We start from the raw sequence: 17,374 nt of genomic DNA on the forward strand, positions 1-17,374 counted from the left end.
AATAATAAAAAAAAGTAATTACACAAATTACAAACTGTGGATTTTTTGTTGGACGTGTTTACAACAAGCGTTGATGTAATTTTGCGCTAATTTAAGGTATGGTTTTTTATCCTGCGAAATAGAGCGATACTTTGTAGAAACAAACGCTCCGCATTTCCCCAACGCAACGACGAAAAAGAGATATATATATATATGTGCGGTTTTTTAAAAGCGGAACGGTCGGCTTTTTAAAGACGCGTATTTATACGCTCCGGGCGGCCTCATGCTGAGATCGAGATAGCTCGATACGATCCTTCTCGGGCTCTCTGGCTTTCCAGCCGCGAGTTTACCGGGGTCTCGCCGATTCTCACACGGTCAAAGATTATACCATTTAGTAGCCGCGGAAAACACACGTACGCACACATGCGCATATGTAAATAAGGAAGTGAAACGGGTATAATTTTAGCGGTGTTATATCGGTCTTATGTGAGAGGATAAAACAACTATTTATAGACCAACTGTCAGCAAAAAAACACAGATCTCTTCGATAGACGAAGTGATTTTCATAGAAATTACAATACGTCTGTGTTTATATACATTTGTGTACGTACATTCGTTACTTTCTATACAAATAAGGAACGTTTATTCAGAATATTTTTATATTCGACATTTGTATCAACAGTGTGTTAACTCATGTGAATTAACTTTACATTTTCTTTTCCCCTTGTTTTTGCATATAAAAAAAATCAGCTTTGTCTGTCTCTGGGAATGCTTACAGATGTTTGTGGAAATTGTTTAAATTTTTTAACGGTTTGCAATGTTCGATGTAGCGGAAAAATATCCGGCTTTATATTTTCCAGAATTCACTTCTCGTGTTCCAGTAAAGGTTAGCCGATCTCTGGTAATATATACGCAGACTTACTTGGATATATATCGAGTAATATATATATATACTGTTTAAACTGGATATACACCTGTATATATGTATACCGTTTCTTCTGCGCCCGGTTTAAAAAGATTACTTTTTCGTTTTTTTTTTATTTTTTTTTTTAGGTAAGTGCAATTTTTTTTCGCACGCCCGGCTGACGAGGGAGTCGTGCCGAAGGGGTGAAAGGGCTGAGGCTAGGTAAGCGGCTAAAAATAAAGTCGGTACATCATATCGAGCGATTCCCTATAAATAGTCCCGAAGCGACCGAGAGGCTCTGAATGTATTAGACCCGCTCGACTTGCTGCACCACCTTTTATATAAAGTATAAAAATACATTGCTACATATTGTACTCTATCGTACGTTATGCCGCGGTGAAATTTTATTTTCGATAAATATCCTTGTAAACACATTAGTGACGAACGTTCCTTCCTGGAAATGTTTTTCTTTTCTCCGCGGAGAAAAAGAATTGTTTTTGTTTTTCGCAATATCGATTGAGAGAAATGTTTATTTTGACCCGTTTAGATTTTAAATTGTAGTTCGAGTAACGTCCTCAGATGCGCGAGTGTAAAAATATTGAAATTGAGAGATAGAGAAGAGAAAAAAAATTTTATACACTAACGTGTTTTCAAAAAAATTATTGCCTCACCGGAGATAAATCGAATTCGTAATTTTTCAATTGCGGACTCTCTTTGCAATGATAACGCGACAATTATAATATTTATGACACGTGTCGTACCACGTTACACATCCGGCTGATGTGGTTGACGGTATCCAGCTCAATGGGTCGATAGAGTTTAGGGCGGGCGAGAGAGAGAGAGAGAGAGAGAAAGAGAGAGAGAGTCTCGGTGGTAGGGAAAACTCGTTTGGTACGACCTTGCTCACTATTTTTAGAAAACGGCACGTGATTGGAAGATGGTTCTTCTTTTTTTTTTTTTTTAACTGACGATTGAGAAAAAAAATTCCACCGTTGATCGAATTAGATCTACAAAGAAAATGTATTCGTCAGATACGCGCTCGGGGGATGCGTGATTAATGCGCGCACGTCGGAATGTTCCGAGGGGGGCGAGTTTTTTTTTTCTGTATATTTCACAGTAACGAAATCGTTCGTTATATTCGTCAAATTGAGCGTGTATCGCGGCAATTTTCCGAAGAGAGCTCACGAAGGGAAGTAGAGAAATATATCGCTGACAAGACGTGTCTTTTAAACGCGTAATGCTTTTATTGTGGGAAGTATTGAGCAGAAAAAAAATAGAATATTCAAAATGGAACGAATTCACAAAAGTGTGACAATGGCTTCTTTTCAGAAAAAAAATGCAAAAATTTGTTTGAAATTCAAACTTCGGATATATCTACTCTCTTTGTTTGCGTATTGTGTATTATTTTCAAAAGCATAATAGACTTTTAAACTCGACACGTGTCATTTATTCGTAAAACATTCCCAGGAAATATTTGCGCGTCGTATGTTTTTTTACTGATAAATTTGACTTTCTAAACGGGGGAATAACGGTTCTCACTTGTTTTTTTTTTTTAGTTTTCGTAAACAGTTCGACTGTATCCATAGTCGTGCAAATTTTTTATGTTAATTATTATATTAACTGTTGACATTGACAAACGCTTTTTTCTCGCGCGCTTGACACGTATAATAGCAAAATCTCTCTAATGCAAAACATTTTATTTATATAATATCGAGCTGACGAGCCGCGCCTCAAGTGAATGAGTTCGCTATTTTTCTCACCCCTCTATATCGCGATCGTATATCACTCGATAGACGTAATCCGTGCAGTGTCATTAACGCCAGGCGACGCGAACGCTGATTGTTGTTGTACGTTTTTCGGCGAATCAAAGCTGGAAAAAAAAAAAAAAAAAAAAAAAAAAGGGTCGGCGATAAGAGAGTTTCCGGGAGCAGCAGTCCACGCGCGAGCAACCCACAAACTTCCGCAGCACAAAGCAATGCATTTTTAATCCGTTGGAATTATTGTACATTTGAAACTTGTGTTTTCTATGTAATTCACCAATTCAGTTTCTCGCTGACTAAGTCTTATATATGTCTTGATGAATCATAATAGAGAAGGAAAGAAAGAGAGAGAGAGTTGTATATAATTCGATATAATATAATTTGATAAAGCTTCTTATCCCTAGAAATGGAGAAAAAAAGAGAGAAAGAGGTAATGTTATTTCAAACTTTTTTAATTTTAAGTAGCACTAGTCAAAATATAGTCACAATATATAATTTACGTTTGTTAAAAGAGATTTGCATGGGAACAAAATATCGAGAATACAATAACTCGAGTTTCTTGCGTATTGAAATACTTCTTTGAAAGACATGCAATTTTTGCTCGTATAGAATTTTGTGAAGTCAAATAATCTCTACGTGCGAGAAATTTTCTGTGAGATTTCAGTCCGATATTTCGATACGTGCTTTATATTGTTTCATCGATATTCGCCGTGAGGAGATTTTCAATGCGCGCGATAGCGTTCGAGGAATTAAAGAGAAAGACATTTTAGAGTTAGCTGCCTGCACACAGTAGCGGTAAATGTGATTAAGTATCATGGTGGCGAACATATTACGTCTTTCGTGACGGTAGACGTAACCGGGAAAGATATATACCTGTGCGCGATCGAGATATAAATATCAAACCGCAAGAAAAATATCGATTTTTCACGCCCGTAATAAAAGCGAGCACCTAGGTGTGCTCCCCGGTGATTAATATCGGGCCTATCTATTTACGACGAGGAAACAGTTGAATAGAATGACGCGCGAACTCAAACCGCCTACGCATCTTCAATCGCACGTGCATATCACGCATGTTGTGATATGCATGTGTACGTGCAAGATAATTTGCGCAATAACCGCGTTTGTAATTGTCAACACATAAAAAAAAATTTACTGTTGCATAAAAATATTGTAAACATTCGAATTATATTATCGTATCTTTGAAACTAGTATGTAAAATATTTGACAGAAGTTTATATAAAAGTAGTCTTAACACGAAAATATAAACGGATTTGCCTCTCGAATTTTTTTCTACCAACCTGACCAAGATGCAAAATTTATTTCACAATACAAAAATTTGCGCAATTGCACGAGCGCGAGAAACGTGGGCGCGGGAATTCGCAACACGCTCCTGACGAGAGAGGACGCGCGTGAACACACAATGCCGGGATCTCTATAAATAATCACGATCTACCATGACGGCCGTGCGGCGGCGCGAACGTCGCCGCGGCGGGGAGTGGTGGGGGACGAGGCGCTCGACGCGGCAAGTGGCGGCGGCTCGCGATCTGCGATGCAGTTCCCTCCAGTTTTGTCGTATTTACTGCGTGGTACGTGTCCGTTCCTCATTACATTATTTGGTCCGTTGCGCGCGCGCGCCCGTCGACGCGATCTTCGTCCCGCTTGCTACCCAGTCGTCGTCCTCGTCGTCGTCGTCGCCGTCGCATCTCCCCCGGATACAGCAGCAGCGCGACGTCGGTGCAGCCGACGGTGCTGCAGCGCGCACACGCTCTCGCGCGTACTGCGTCTGTCCCGATGTGCCGTCACAGTTGATCGTCGTGTCGTGGTGTCGCCGCCGCGGCCGATGACAGTTCCCAACGTCGTTGTTGGTGCGATCGACCGTATGTTGTGAGACCAGACGTGTGGAAAGTTTACACGCACTCCGAAGAGGAAAGCGGAGACGGTGAGCGAGAGAGAGAACGAAAACGCTGGAACGAGCGCGAGCCGGTGGTGTAGATTTTTCGAGTTGTCGGACCTCGTCCGTTTCTCATTGTCGCTCTTTCTCTCACTCGTACTGGAAATTATACCATAGTGGGGGCGTAGAACGGTGTTGCTGCGGAGGTAAGTGGAGAAACTCTATCGGATTTGGAATTTTTTTTTTTTGCGCGCGCACGATCGTTTGAGAACGCGCGCGCGGCGGTCAGCAGCCGCCATATTTCTGTGATTTCGCGGAGAACGATGTGTTGCGAGCAAGCAAAGCGGGGTCGCGCGGGACGTCGTCGTCTCGAAGAACGTCCCGTCGCGGCGCGTTCCTCCTCTCGGCGCGCGTTCCTTGCTCTCCCGTGTTTACGCGATATGGCGCGCCACGCAATCTGCATTTTTCACGTCGCTCCCGCATCTCTCTCTCGCGCGGCGAGAACGCGAATATCTTTTGCGCGATAAATACAGTACCGACGACAAAGAGAGCAAGATAGAGATAGATAGAGATAGAAAGAGAGAGAGAGAGAGTGTGCGGTTTTAAAGTATATACGTACACCACACTGTGTGTTCGCGCGAGCAAAGACGGAATACTAGCACGTAATATGTACAGAGCGAAAGACCTCGTTCTTTTCTTCTTCGTCTTTCTCTCTACCCGATAAAAACGTGTCACGCGTTTATCGCAATTTATAACGCTGAATATTAATGATCCCCATCGTCGAAAACAGACTGCATGGCGTTGTTTACCATTGTCCCGGATGTTTTTACACGCGTTTGTGTTCCGCGATATCCTCTCCCGGTCGAAAACGAAATATTGACGCGATCCCGAATGTCAACAAAGGCATTTTTGCGAAGTGCAAAGTTCTTCTCTGATTAAACCTGAACTTGATGATGATAATTGTTTGACATGTGGAAAAGATCACGTTCCGCCTCAACGTGACACAAAAATCCGACAATTGTCAGTTTATCGCTGCGCGTGCATCGAGGTCGGCGTGTCAGAAAAACATCAACAATCGCCGCTCACGACGCAAATTGTGTGGTAAATACGCGATCGCGAGAGAGTTGGATGGGATAAGAAAAATTGGAGTATGTGAAGTTAGGTGTGCGTTTTCTCACTCCGTTTTCTCCGTGTGTGTTGGGAGAGCAGGACAGTGAAAAAACGCTCCAAACGCGCTGGAAACACCTGTTGTGTGTGACGCCCACGTTTGGTGGCAATCGCGCTTACTCACTCTCGCGCGTCGTCGCCTAGGGTATATCGCGATCGTCGATTGTTAAAGACAGCTTGTCTTTTAATCCTTCGCGATCCGAATCGATTTCACAACAAGTTGAGCACCGATTGCACGCGTTTCCATTCCCGGTAATAAATGTGCGAATTTTCTACCTGTCGTAACTTTTTTGTGATTTTGCGCGTGTCTTTTAAAAAATTATTCACGTCACGCGCAGTGTGTTCTGTCAGTGACGTGATGAATTTTCTATTTGCGCAATTTTGATTTTATGTTCGTTCGAGAAAGTTCAAATCACATTTTCGATATAATTCTTTATTTTCTTCCTCGCGATTTTTCGAACGTTCTCAAAGCTCTCAAATAAGTTTGAATTGGTGAAAAACGGCCTGGTGTGTCGCACGTCGATTGATTATTGAGACATCACGGACTAAGACACATGAATCCGTCGCGGACAAGAGAGATGTTTGCCCGAAAGTAACGACTCTCTGCGACACGTCGGCCGTTCTTCACCGTGCGATACATACGTCTTCGTCAGGAGCACGTCGGAAGCGAACGGAACACCAGCTTGCCTCGCGAGTACTTTGAACTTATACCGAGAACGTCAGATCCACGTTCGGTTTAATTGCTGATTAAACTTGTTATAATTTCAAATTTCCGAGATCTCGGATCGTTTATTTATACCCTGTCGTCCAGTCGGCAGACAAAAAATCTTTAATATGGTCGCTTATAATCGAAGGCGTGTCTACGTCTTTAAAAATATTTTTTTTATTAGCGAGATAAAATTGTGATCTCATGAGGAAATTAAGAAACGGGGATTTCAAGCTGATGGAGTGTTCGTGTTCTCTCGTCGCACAAAAAGAATTCGACGAGATAATTTAAAAGATAAATTTCTATTGCGCGCTTAATACACGATAAAAAAAAAAAAAAAAATATGTTCAGAAAGAGCGAGACGGTTGAAAGGGAATAAAGGCATGGCGATTTAATATGCCAGTCGGTGACGACACACGATTGAACATGTAAGGGATTGCATTTTCATTCGCGCGATGAATGAAGAGTCGGCTTATGGGTTCGCGTCGTCGTCTGTGCCCGACGCGATCGAACACCGTTCGATCCATCGATCCTCTTCCCCGACCGTGCAGAGGAAACGCCGCGTCGACGAGCGGTCAACGAACGAAAACGATGCGGCCGCGAGCGCATCAAGAAAGATTTACACACACGGGTTGGGGGATACCGCACGCATTATAACAACGATTACGTTTGTTGAATCGCGAATACATAGTTCAATCTCGCGCGAAATTGAATAAAGTTTATTTCGCCACGTGTAAAAGTCATTTCGCACGCCTCTCTCGGCGAACGCGACTCGTCTGACATTTGCGTTCGAGAGTTAGAACCGATTAAATATCTCGATAACTTATAACAACAACCTTATCTGACCGAAAATGTATAAATAATGTCTTATGTAACGGAGTAACCTGTTTCGTTATACGTGCAATGACGTAACGCGCATATTTATACACGCAAATAAATAAAACATTTTCAATTAACGTGACTTTGACGTGTTAAAACTAAAAAAAAAAAAGAAAAAAAAGAAAAAAAAAATTAAAGCGATCGAAATGATCCCGTTCATAATTTCCTCATAAAATTTATACAAAATTAACAAAAACTTTAATTAATTTAATTTGTAAATATTTTCAATTCACGTTGAATGAAGTTATGTGCAAACAATGTTCGTATCGGTTTCAAAAATCCGCTATTGCGATTGCTTTTAAACAACACGTGCATACGTGTTGTTTAAAAGCAATCGCAATAGCGGATTTTTAATACGCGCGCGTTTATCGTTGGGAGAGTTCGATATTGAAATATCTACGACCACAGCACACAGATCTTTTTTCGCAGACGATAATAAACACGAGAGAGCGGAATTAAACAGCGTCAATAAAACGAGAATACATCTTCGCGCAGAAGTTCTCACAGATCGGAGAAAAACAATATTAATCTTAACACACGCACGCGCGCGCGCGCGCGCGCGTAATATATGTATCCTTTCGAAGATGTTTTTTGTTCAGTGAGAAAAATGATTTTTTTTTTTTTTTTCTGAACAAAACATCTCTCTGCTCGCGTGTGCTACAGAACGCTTCTATTTACACGGTTATATTCCGTCAGGTTTAACGCGAGAGAATTAAAATTCCACGTAGGTCGTGCCGTCGCGCGCGTTCCCGCGTCTCTCCGTTGTGTCGAAGTGTTGTGGCTTTGCTCCCTCGATTCCCCTTGCCTTTTCTTCGCGCATACCGCCATCGATTCATCGCGGCATTTGCGACGTGGAAGCTAAAGAACCTTACTTCCGAAGCCGCCATCGCGCGTTCTTCGCCGCGCGCACATATAGTCGTGAACAACCTGCGTGTCGTGCACACGTACACACACGTAACACGGGAGAAAAAGAGAGAAAGAGAGAGAGAGAGAGAGAGAGACACGATGTAAAGAAACTTTCCCCTCGTAAAATACACACGGCGGTTTCCTTCGCGAAACGATGGATCGCGGCAAGTTCGTTCTCCCCGACCTACATATATATGTTAAGCGAGCCGTTCTCGTAACTGTTGTAATCTCCGAACGATCATCTCGTCCGATTGCTGAACTTGACGATTAAAAAAACCCGACGAAATTTTTCGACTCGGGTCCTTTTAATTATCTTTTTATTTTTCTCCTTCTCTCACGAAAACTCTCTCTTGTACTCTTCGCGAGAAGTTTAATACACCAAACACGCTGCACCGAGATATATAATCGCGTAATTTAATTCGGTAACCACATTTTCTAATATCGTTTTCATCTGAAAGTGGTTAGTCAGAGACAGTCGTTTGAAGTATTTAAGAAATTTACAAGCTAGAGAGAGAAAAAGAAGAAGATATATATATATATATATAAATCTTCTCGACTCTCGCGCGAAGGAGAGAACCGTACTCGAATAGATTTTTACTTAATTATCTTCTCCGCGACGCGGAAAGAAGTCAACGACCACTTGGCTCTCTCGAAACAGATACGATCGCAAAATTTTCCATCGTCAACAGAAAATTGATTTAAATGCCGTCCGGAAATGTATGCCGGAATTTCTATCGTCGTCGTCGTCGTCGTCGTGGACTTACCGTGCAAATTTGATATTCCGCGCATATATATCCACGTATTTACATACTTCGATTTCCTTTTGAAGAATTCAAAAGTGTCGGTGTCGCATTGGATGCACGATGAGATGCTGTGGTGTGTCTACAAAGATTGACTTCCCGCTCTCTCTCTTATAACGCGGTTTACGAAAATCGTTTCATCGCCGCGCGAATAACACCGTGCGCGCAATGTTCGCACGCACAAAGGACGCGCGCGATTGAAGAGCGTTATTATTAGACGCGAAAGTGGCGATAAAGCGTGCAAAACGGCGGCAAATTTCGCGCAAACCTTCAAAAATAGCGTTGCGTGCGCGCGCGAGGGCGAGGAAAGCGTGGGAGTTCGCGTTTGGATCGAGGGTTCTTTTTTTTTTTTTTTTTTTTCGGCTTCGTTGATTTTTTTCCTCACCTTTCTCTCGCCCGATCGCGCACCTGGCGCGAAAAAGCCTGTTGACCGGAGTTTAATTCGGCAGAAAATGTGCGTAAAAAAAAAAAAAAACCAACGTACGGACAAAGAAACATATTCTACATCAAAAGCTCGATGTGCGGGTCGCTCGATCAATTAGGTGTGTTTTCGTCAATATCCCAAACACAGTTGTTGTGTGTTACATTCTTTTATTTATGTTGCATATCGCGTGTCAGTTTTGACGTCGTGCCGTTACGGTTGTCAAAAAAAAGAGATTACTCGATCGTATACACAGTAATAACATTTTGCGATAAATTCTTGAACAAGTTTGTCAGTTTAACACACATACACACATACAGGCACATGATCGTCTTGATCTCGCGCGCGCACGAGGGAGATGTTATAATAAAACGCGTGATTTACCTATCTCACAATGGCGACCGACTTGCCGGTTGAATCGCGCGACGTTGAACATATTTCCGTGTGCGCCTTTATGTGCATATAATACGCGTCGTCGTATTGCAGCACGTGAAAAGTCGCGGAGGCGTGGCGCGACGTCGAATTTAGATTCTTGGCGCCTACTCAACGAGAGAAATAGACTCCCGGTAGGTAGGTAGGTAAGTAGCCGCTTTTTCGAGATGAGAACACATACACACACACACACACACACACACGCGCGGGACGAGGGGTATGGGGAGAGGAAAAAGAAAAGAGAAGAGAGACAAATGGGACCGCGAGTTTCGCCCGTCGCGCGCGAACGTGGATACCGCGCGAAAGAAATCGAACGGAGATATGTCCGACGGGGCACCGTGTCGAATGTGCTTGCGATATCCGATTGCGCGCTGACACACCGGTTTAGAGACTCGACTTTTGATCGATGGCGAATCGGCAACGCGATCGCCGTGTGTGGCACTTTCGATCCGCACCACCAATCGAGATAAAACGCCAGTGTTCAATCCAATGGACGCGTTGTGCGTTATTTCCGGGCGCGCGCGCGCAAAAAAAAAAAAAAAAACCCGCGGTGACTAATTCCGCGTTGTATACCACTCTCGGACTCTGTGTCAGAGTATCTGCTATCTTTCTGCGGGTAAAACGCAATAAAGGAATGTACCTAAGGTAGTGTTGCTAAAACGCGAGATTGTACACTGGTGTCGCTTACACACATAGAAATCTTTTTTGCAAGATTTATTGCTCCGCAGGATTGTGTTACGTAATTGTCTTGGAAATTGGCAGATTGTAGTTCGAGGGAGAATTTTTGCGACGAGAGACGACGGTGTGCGCGTTTCGCGAAGCGAAGAAAATTAATTTAAAAGAAAATTCGGTACAATATATATATATATATATATATATATATACGAATAGGTAAATTGACGAATTTTAAACGTGTCTTGTATATGTGTACATATGTGTGAGACATGTTTACGTTGTGTGTACGCGCGTACATGTGCACGCGTCGCGAACTAGATATACGCGTATAACTTTCCTTCTATGTACTTTCTTCGGTCACTTCGAGAAATATATATCGCACAAACTCCACGTGTGCGCAAACGTCTCTACACAGCAGTCTTTCCGCATCACATGCCACGTTTCTCATGGAATTCCCGTCGTTGCGTTTGTTTTTCTCTTTGATATCGGTAGAATTCTCGAATTGTCGGGGAATTGTATCGATCTTGCACTTTGATCGCCGCATATTTTTTTCTCTCTCTCTACGATTTTGCTGCGTAAGAGAAAAAGTATGTTTACCTCATTTTTTTTATTATCGACCTTCTGGAACTTTCCCTAAACACACACACACAGAGTTTGACGACAATTTCGCAACTTAAATACGTCTTCTGTGCGAAACTCATGTGAGAAATAAAAAGAGAAAAGGAGGCTAATCTAACTCGACAATATTCATCGTTCTGCGTCGTTAATCCTGTAAGAATCGTCACACTGATTAATATAAAAATTGTTTATTTAGTTTTATTTCGTACAGTTTTCTCGTGACGATGTTACAATAATTGTTTGAAATAACTGCGCGACTATGATTACAATACACAGTTCGCTACTAATAACTACGTGACGATAAATGATTGACTGTAACTGACTGCTTGATTCTGACTGACTGACTGCCCGCCTCGGTTCGAGGGCGCGCTTTTTATAGGGCCTGAGTTCGGCCAAGGAAAGTTCTGGAGTTTTCCTTATTTGGTAATATTCTAGAGCATTCTCGAAGGTTCGAGAATAATCTAGAATGTTCTAGATTCGGCTGTGTGCTAGGACAATCATTTTTCCTGTGTCGAAAGATTGCCTTATAATGGTAAGGTATTTCGAAGGGTCGATGGTGCGTCACGGTTTTATTGCTAACCGTCAGTTTTTATGATACTTAAAATAAACATGGAAAGTTCTAGAATCTACGCGTAGCAACTAGACTAAGCTAGACGATGGTCACAATACATTCAAAATCGTTCGACACATAGATCAAGCTCTGTTTAAATAGCGTTCAAACTACGCGACAATACGTCGTTTCTTATCTATTTTATGTTGCTTTGCAAATTTCATCGGTTAGTTTGACTCACAAAAATAGACATTTATAAAACATATCTTCGAGTTTCTTGCATACACACGCACACGTACACACACACGCACACATCTGTCAGTTTTTGCGCGTTTGATCACCGCAAATTAATCAATTATTGACAAAGAAGAGATTCGTTTTCGTTATCTTTGGAATTTTATTATCACCCAATTCCTTTATTATGCATAAATATATATGTATCTTCGAATTTCCGTTTGTTGTTATTCTTCTCGAAATAATTTAGTTTTTATCATTTTTAAAATAATTTTTTTTTTTTCGTACTGTTATTTTCTCGCGAAGTGATTTTATTTCCCGGCGAGTTTATATAGACATTTATAACCTTTTCTGTCCGCGGTGTGACATAGAAGTTACCAACGCGTCTTAATCATTCTCTTCGACATGATATTATAACTGTTTTTCATTTTTTCTCTTTCTCTCTCTCCATCTCTACAAAGAGAAGCCACCGAGTTGGTGGAGGCAAGTTCAACATCTCGCTAATGGTACAGGTTCGTTCCCCACTTCGGATGAGAAGAGCGTTCACGAGATGGTTGTTGCAGGAAAAGAACCGATCAAACTATCGATCGTGCACGTCGATAGCTCGCCATGATTCGATCGATGGATTCGCTTTTTTGTGTGTGTTTTCTCGTGGATTATTTTGATTTGTTTTTTTTTTTTTTTTTTTTTTGGAATGTGTGTTACAAGACATCTCGCAGTGCAAGGAGAGACTTTCGTGTATAATCCGCGAGAAAAAGAAATATCAATACGTATTCTTAATAATTCAAAGAGTATCCTCCGATCGACTTTTCTTTACCTGACCTGCAAAATCGTTTTTGTCGCCGACCGAATCTCTTTCTCCCGTTGATGGGTGCGGAGAACCTAACTGGGACAACAATTCTGTCCCATTACCGAGTGAGAGAGATGGTCATGGCGTCTGTGTGCACAACTACCTGAATTAGTAACAGTACAGATGGATGTCATAGTCCCGCCCTCGCAGGACAAGTTGCTCTTCGAAATTCAGTTCAACGGTGTGTTCGATAGCGCGAACGAGCGGCTCGAGTTCTTTGTTCGCCGATCGAGGAGACGCTTTTCAATACGGCAACTTTGCGGCTACGGTTTCAATCACGCGATTCATTGTTAACCGTGTATTTATGCAAATTCGTACCCTCATTTAAATCGCGGCGCCGTGTACTCGATACACTCCTTCGAATGTCGTTTTTTTTTTTTTTTTTTTTTTTTCCACGCTCTTTCCTCCCTTTTCTGAATCGTGTTTCGCTGATTAGAATTGCATAATATACAAAACAGATTTATTAAATAAGCAAATTTATTAAATTTTGTGGTACTCTTATTTAATCACTAACACGTGCAATGATTTGTTTAGTTAATTAATATAATTTTTTTTGTAGTCGCGTCCTGTTCTCGTTGTTTGAATAATTTATTGATATAATTAGATAAAAAAATTTATACACATCACACATTTACTTTCTATAGATGTTTAGTCATGTTGAAATAATCGAGAAGAGAAAAGGTTCCTCGACACACACGTTTTCGCCGAGATTAATTTACGGCTGATAAAGTAACATCGATTAAACGACACAAGACCACGAGAGAAAGAGAGTGAAAGAGAAGGGAGCGAAGAAAGCTCATCTACAGGTCGAGAAGGTTTACGATAAAAGAGAAGAAAAGGAAACGTTAAATGACGTCATTGCAGTCATTCGCGCCACTTAGGCGAAGTCAAGGGATCAATTTACGACGTGAATAGTCAACTGCTCTCGCCTCTCCCGAACATTCCATCCTCCAATCTCTTTTCCGTTTTCGTTCACCTATTGCATCGAAATTGATGACTAACTACTGTGAATTTGTCACGGTGTTGACAATTTAAAATTGCATTTTATTGCGTAAGAATAGGTTAAATAATAAGAACACAGTGTAAATATATTTTAAATTGAATTCAATTATGTGATAGTTCAATTTTTGAACACTTGGTTTCGTAATAATTTGACAAAAAAGACTGATGGATGATTTGTATTTTACATCGATGATAACAAAAACAAAAAAATTTTTAAAAAATTTATTGCACGCTACAAACGTGTGTAATATAATTTCATACGCTTGTGCTTTAAATACATGTATGTATATATATTTATTTATTGTGAAAAAACTATATACATATATAGATAAATACGTAAATGCGTAGAAAGTACATAACATGCGTATAAAAAAGACTGTTCGAAGCGGAGGAGGAGACATTAAAACGTAGTCCTCTCGTTGCTTATATATCTATTACGCGGTCATTGATCTTCCTCTCTTTCGCTGACATCTGTATCGAGAAAGATAAGACTCGTCTTGTCGTATACGCCATATTTTGTGTTTTTCAGGAAATTGCCTCACCGAAAGTTGTAAAAATTGTGAAATGTTAAAAATTTATCGTTTTTCGAGAATATAACACGGATGTGTGTGACGAGAACGATGCAAAAAATTTAATTGACGCGACATTAAAAGTTCAAAATACATTTATATTTTATACGATTAATATACATGTATATTAAGCGTGTGTTTTTTAAAATAAATTTATCGTGTCGATAAAAAAGCAATTATTCTCCGAGCATCGAGAAAACTTTTTGTCGATCGGAACTCGCGAACTGTAAAATTTTCAATTTAAAAGTGTAATTTTTTATTGCATGATATATTAAATTATTATGTGTTTTACAATGTGGAGAAAAATCAATGTTTCGCTTTAATACATGTGATGTCGTATTAATATTTCATTCCCGCTTGCTATCGATTGTACGCGGACCGTATAAACGACGATACAAAAATGAGATATTGTCAGGTCTCGTGTATTTTATTTTGCTCTCGACACGGAGTTCTGTTGTCAATTATGCAAAAATGATAATTATCGAAGCGAATTTTTTGCCAATAAACGATAGAAAGAGAGAAAATCGCGATGAGCGTGAAGGAATATAGCGAACGCGTGAGCGCTGTTAGTTAATCTTTAAATAGAACAGCTAGCGTCAAAAGAAAAAAAAGATAAATATACGATCTACTGTTTGGCAACACCTTGGCACGCCTCGCTTACCGTGATCATCATCGTTGGCAAGGACATTTGACACTTGTCAGAGACGCGAAATTAGATTTTCATTCTTTGGCTTTCGCCGCGAAACTTCTATTCACAGATTCATCTCTGAATTGAAATTTTTATTACCGCTCGTTTGTTGGCGTGTATATTGTAACTTTATTATTTTTTTCCACTTTGCGATGACTTTTTATTTGTTCGCGAATCTTTGGACGCGTGTAAATAATTTTCGTACAAAGCTTAGACGCACGAAGTGTTTAAATATCGAGGGACTGTGATTTTTTGACGAAAAGAGCAAACACGCACGTGTATTTCACTTCTTTCTCTCTCCGGAGAATCGTCTACTGACGATTAAAAGCCGCTGAGAGAAACTAAAACCATATTGGAATTTTACTTCTCATCTGCATGTTATTTTCGACATGTGTATTTTTGCCTGCTATTTTTATTCACTCGCGGTCTCACACTTGTTTCTTAATAGCTACTCACAAATAAATTTATCTCAAATAGTTATATCTCATCGCGCGCGCCTCGTTGGCGCGTCAAAACTTTTTACCGAACGTTGCGTTAAAAAAAAAAAAAAACTCTGGCTGTAAATAACGCGATAAAAAAAAGTTAATTTTAAAATCCACAACTTGACATATTTTACTAAAAAAAAAAAAAACTTACAAAGGAATTTATCAACGATATACACACTCTGTTTGTAGATACACCGTGTTTATATGTGCCTCTGATAAATTAACAAATCCTGTTTTTGTTCTCTGTTTTCAGATCATCTCTCTCTCTCTCTTGGACGCGCGAGAAGAGTGCGTTGTGCGTCGACGAAGACACAGAGGGAGACTCACTTTCTTTTTCCCTCTCTCTCGCCGATAAGATAATACGGTGCGCGCTCATTGATTGTTTTAAATATTTTTGTCTCTCCTGAAAATCATCGTGAAATACTACACGCGACGATTAAAGCGTTAATCGCGGTGTTTATGTTTCCTCGAGCGTGAAAACTGGTGATAAAGATTAAAGCAGGGAAGTCCGAATGGTGTGCTTCGTAGTGAATATTGAAGATTGATCTCGGTGGATTTTTATATATACATACCTACCTATATATCTGAGAGTGTGTAGCATATGGCCCTGGACTATGGTACTACCAATTACAATATGCACCACACGAATCAACTAGGTACGTATCAAAGAGCAAACCGGGAAACGGTGTTATGTTTCACAGTATCAAGCTGGTTTTCTTTTTTGGATACTCAAAAGACTAATTTCTCTTGTGAAGAAAAATGGTTTATATAACAAAACAAATTGTTTAGCTTTGTTAAAACTTGAATTGTTGATTGAATCAATTTATTACCAGTTTGATACAGATGTGCGCTTATAAGACAATTTTTTTTTGTATCTCGATACATGTGTCTATATTGTGCACGTATTTGTATGGAAATGTAAACGTATATGTATATATTGTATATACGGGAACATCGTGACACCATAACCCGCAATCGACCACGGGATTATAATCCGCGGTACGCGATCGAGCGACCTACCTTCTTTTCTCTGACCCAACTCCGAAGCGGGGAAATAATATCCATCGCGTGACAGGACTATCCCCAAATCGTTTAATTATGCAGTCGACGTGGCGCATGCGATGGCAAAACAATTGTAATAAGGTTCTCTTAGAAAAGACGACTGTATCTGGGAGAGAGTAATTGACCGCGCAAATTACGTACTGTTTTGTACGAACAAAGTTCGTAGGCTCTTTATTAGCTATAACGTTAAAACTGTGTCATTTGAGTGCTCTTAATAACGTCTTCGTTTCGTTTGTCAAGTGTTTCACGTGTTTCAGATTCTCTGAACAAAATTGTTTTTTTTTGTCTTCGCGTTAATCAAGAATCGAAAACAAAAACCCGTAACGAAGATTTGGTTTGCGTGTTTTTGTGAAGAAAATTTGCAAACAAATTTGCAAAAAGAATTTTATATAAAAGTGAGGATGGCATTTAACATCAAGTGGAAACAAACAACAGCCTCGCAGTGCGACTAACGATAATTCGTTTTTTTTTTCTCGTGTTTCATCTTTCATTACATCGATATACGTACACATGTACACATGTGACGTGTAACGATACATACTTGCATTTTGTTTTCGAGGCGCACGTCGTGAGTTTGTTTTTATTTTCTTCGACTTCGTCGATCTCTCTTATATTTATATCCAGAACTGTGTTCTGAGACTGTGAACACAGCGCGACTCTTATTCTATATTAGTCCTATAATAATAGTCCTGCCGCCAGGCTATTGTTAGACGGTGAAATATAAACGCGTGTACTCATGCGTTTACACGCGCATGTACTTATTCACATTGCATCGGTCCACACCGTGTGTCTCGTA

The 17,374-nt window shown here is 40.4% G+C and overlaps 1 protein-coding gene across 10 annotated transcripts in view; it reads left to right on the top strand.

Moving 5' to 3' along the window:
• The window catches only part of LOC109863670 (histone deacetylase 4), a 70,316-nt gene that overhangs the window by 18,964 nt on the left and 33,978 nt on the right, over positions 1–17,374 (top strand). For 2 of the 10 annotated variants that reach the window (XM_020444079.1, XM_020444080.1), the window contains exons 1-2: positions 4,414–4,740; positions 15,770–16,172. The exons of 5 other annotated variants lie outside the window; for them this stretch is intronic. Coding sequence is in view for 2 of the 5 variants with exons in the window: in XM_020444073.1 (XP_020299662.1) it covers positions 16,118–16,172 (55 nt within the window). In the remaining 3 variants the exon portion in view is untranslated. Of the gene's footprint in view, positions 1–4,412; positions 4,741–15,769; positions 16,173–17,374 lie in introns of those variants that run through there. 3 more of the 10 variants (XM_020444072.1, XM_020444073.1, XM_020444083.1) reach the window with 3 other exon arrangements.

Source organism: Pseudomyrmex gracilis, unplaced genomic scaffold (assembly GCF_002006095.1).
Source record: "Pseudomyrmex gracilis isolate BER0280 unplaced genomic scaffold, ASM200609v1 scaffold_12, whole genome shotgun sequence".
In the NCBI taxonomy this organism is placed as follows: Eukaryota; Metazoa; Arthropoda; class Insecta; order Hymenoptera; family Formicidae; genus Pseudomyrmex; species Pseudomyrmex gracilis.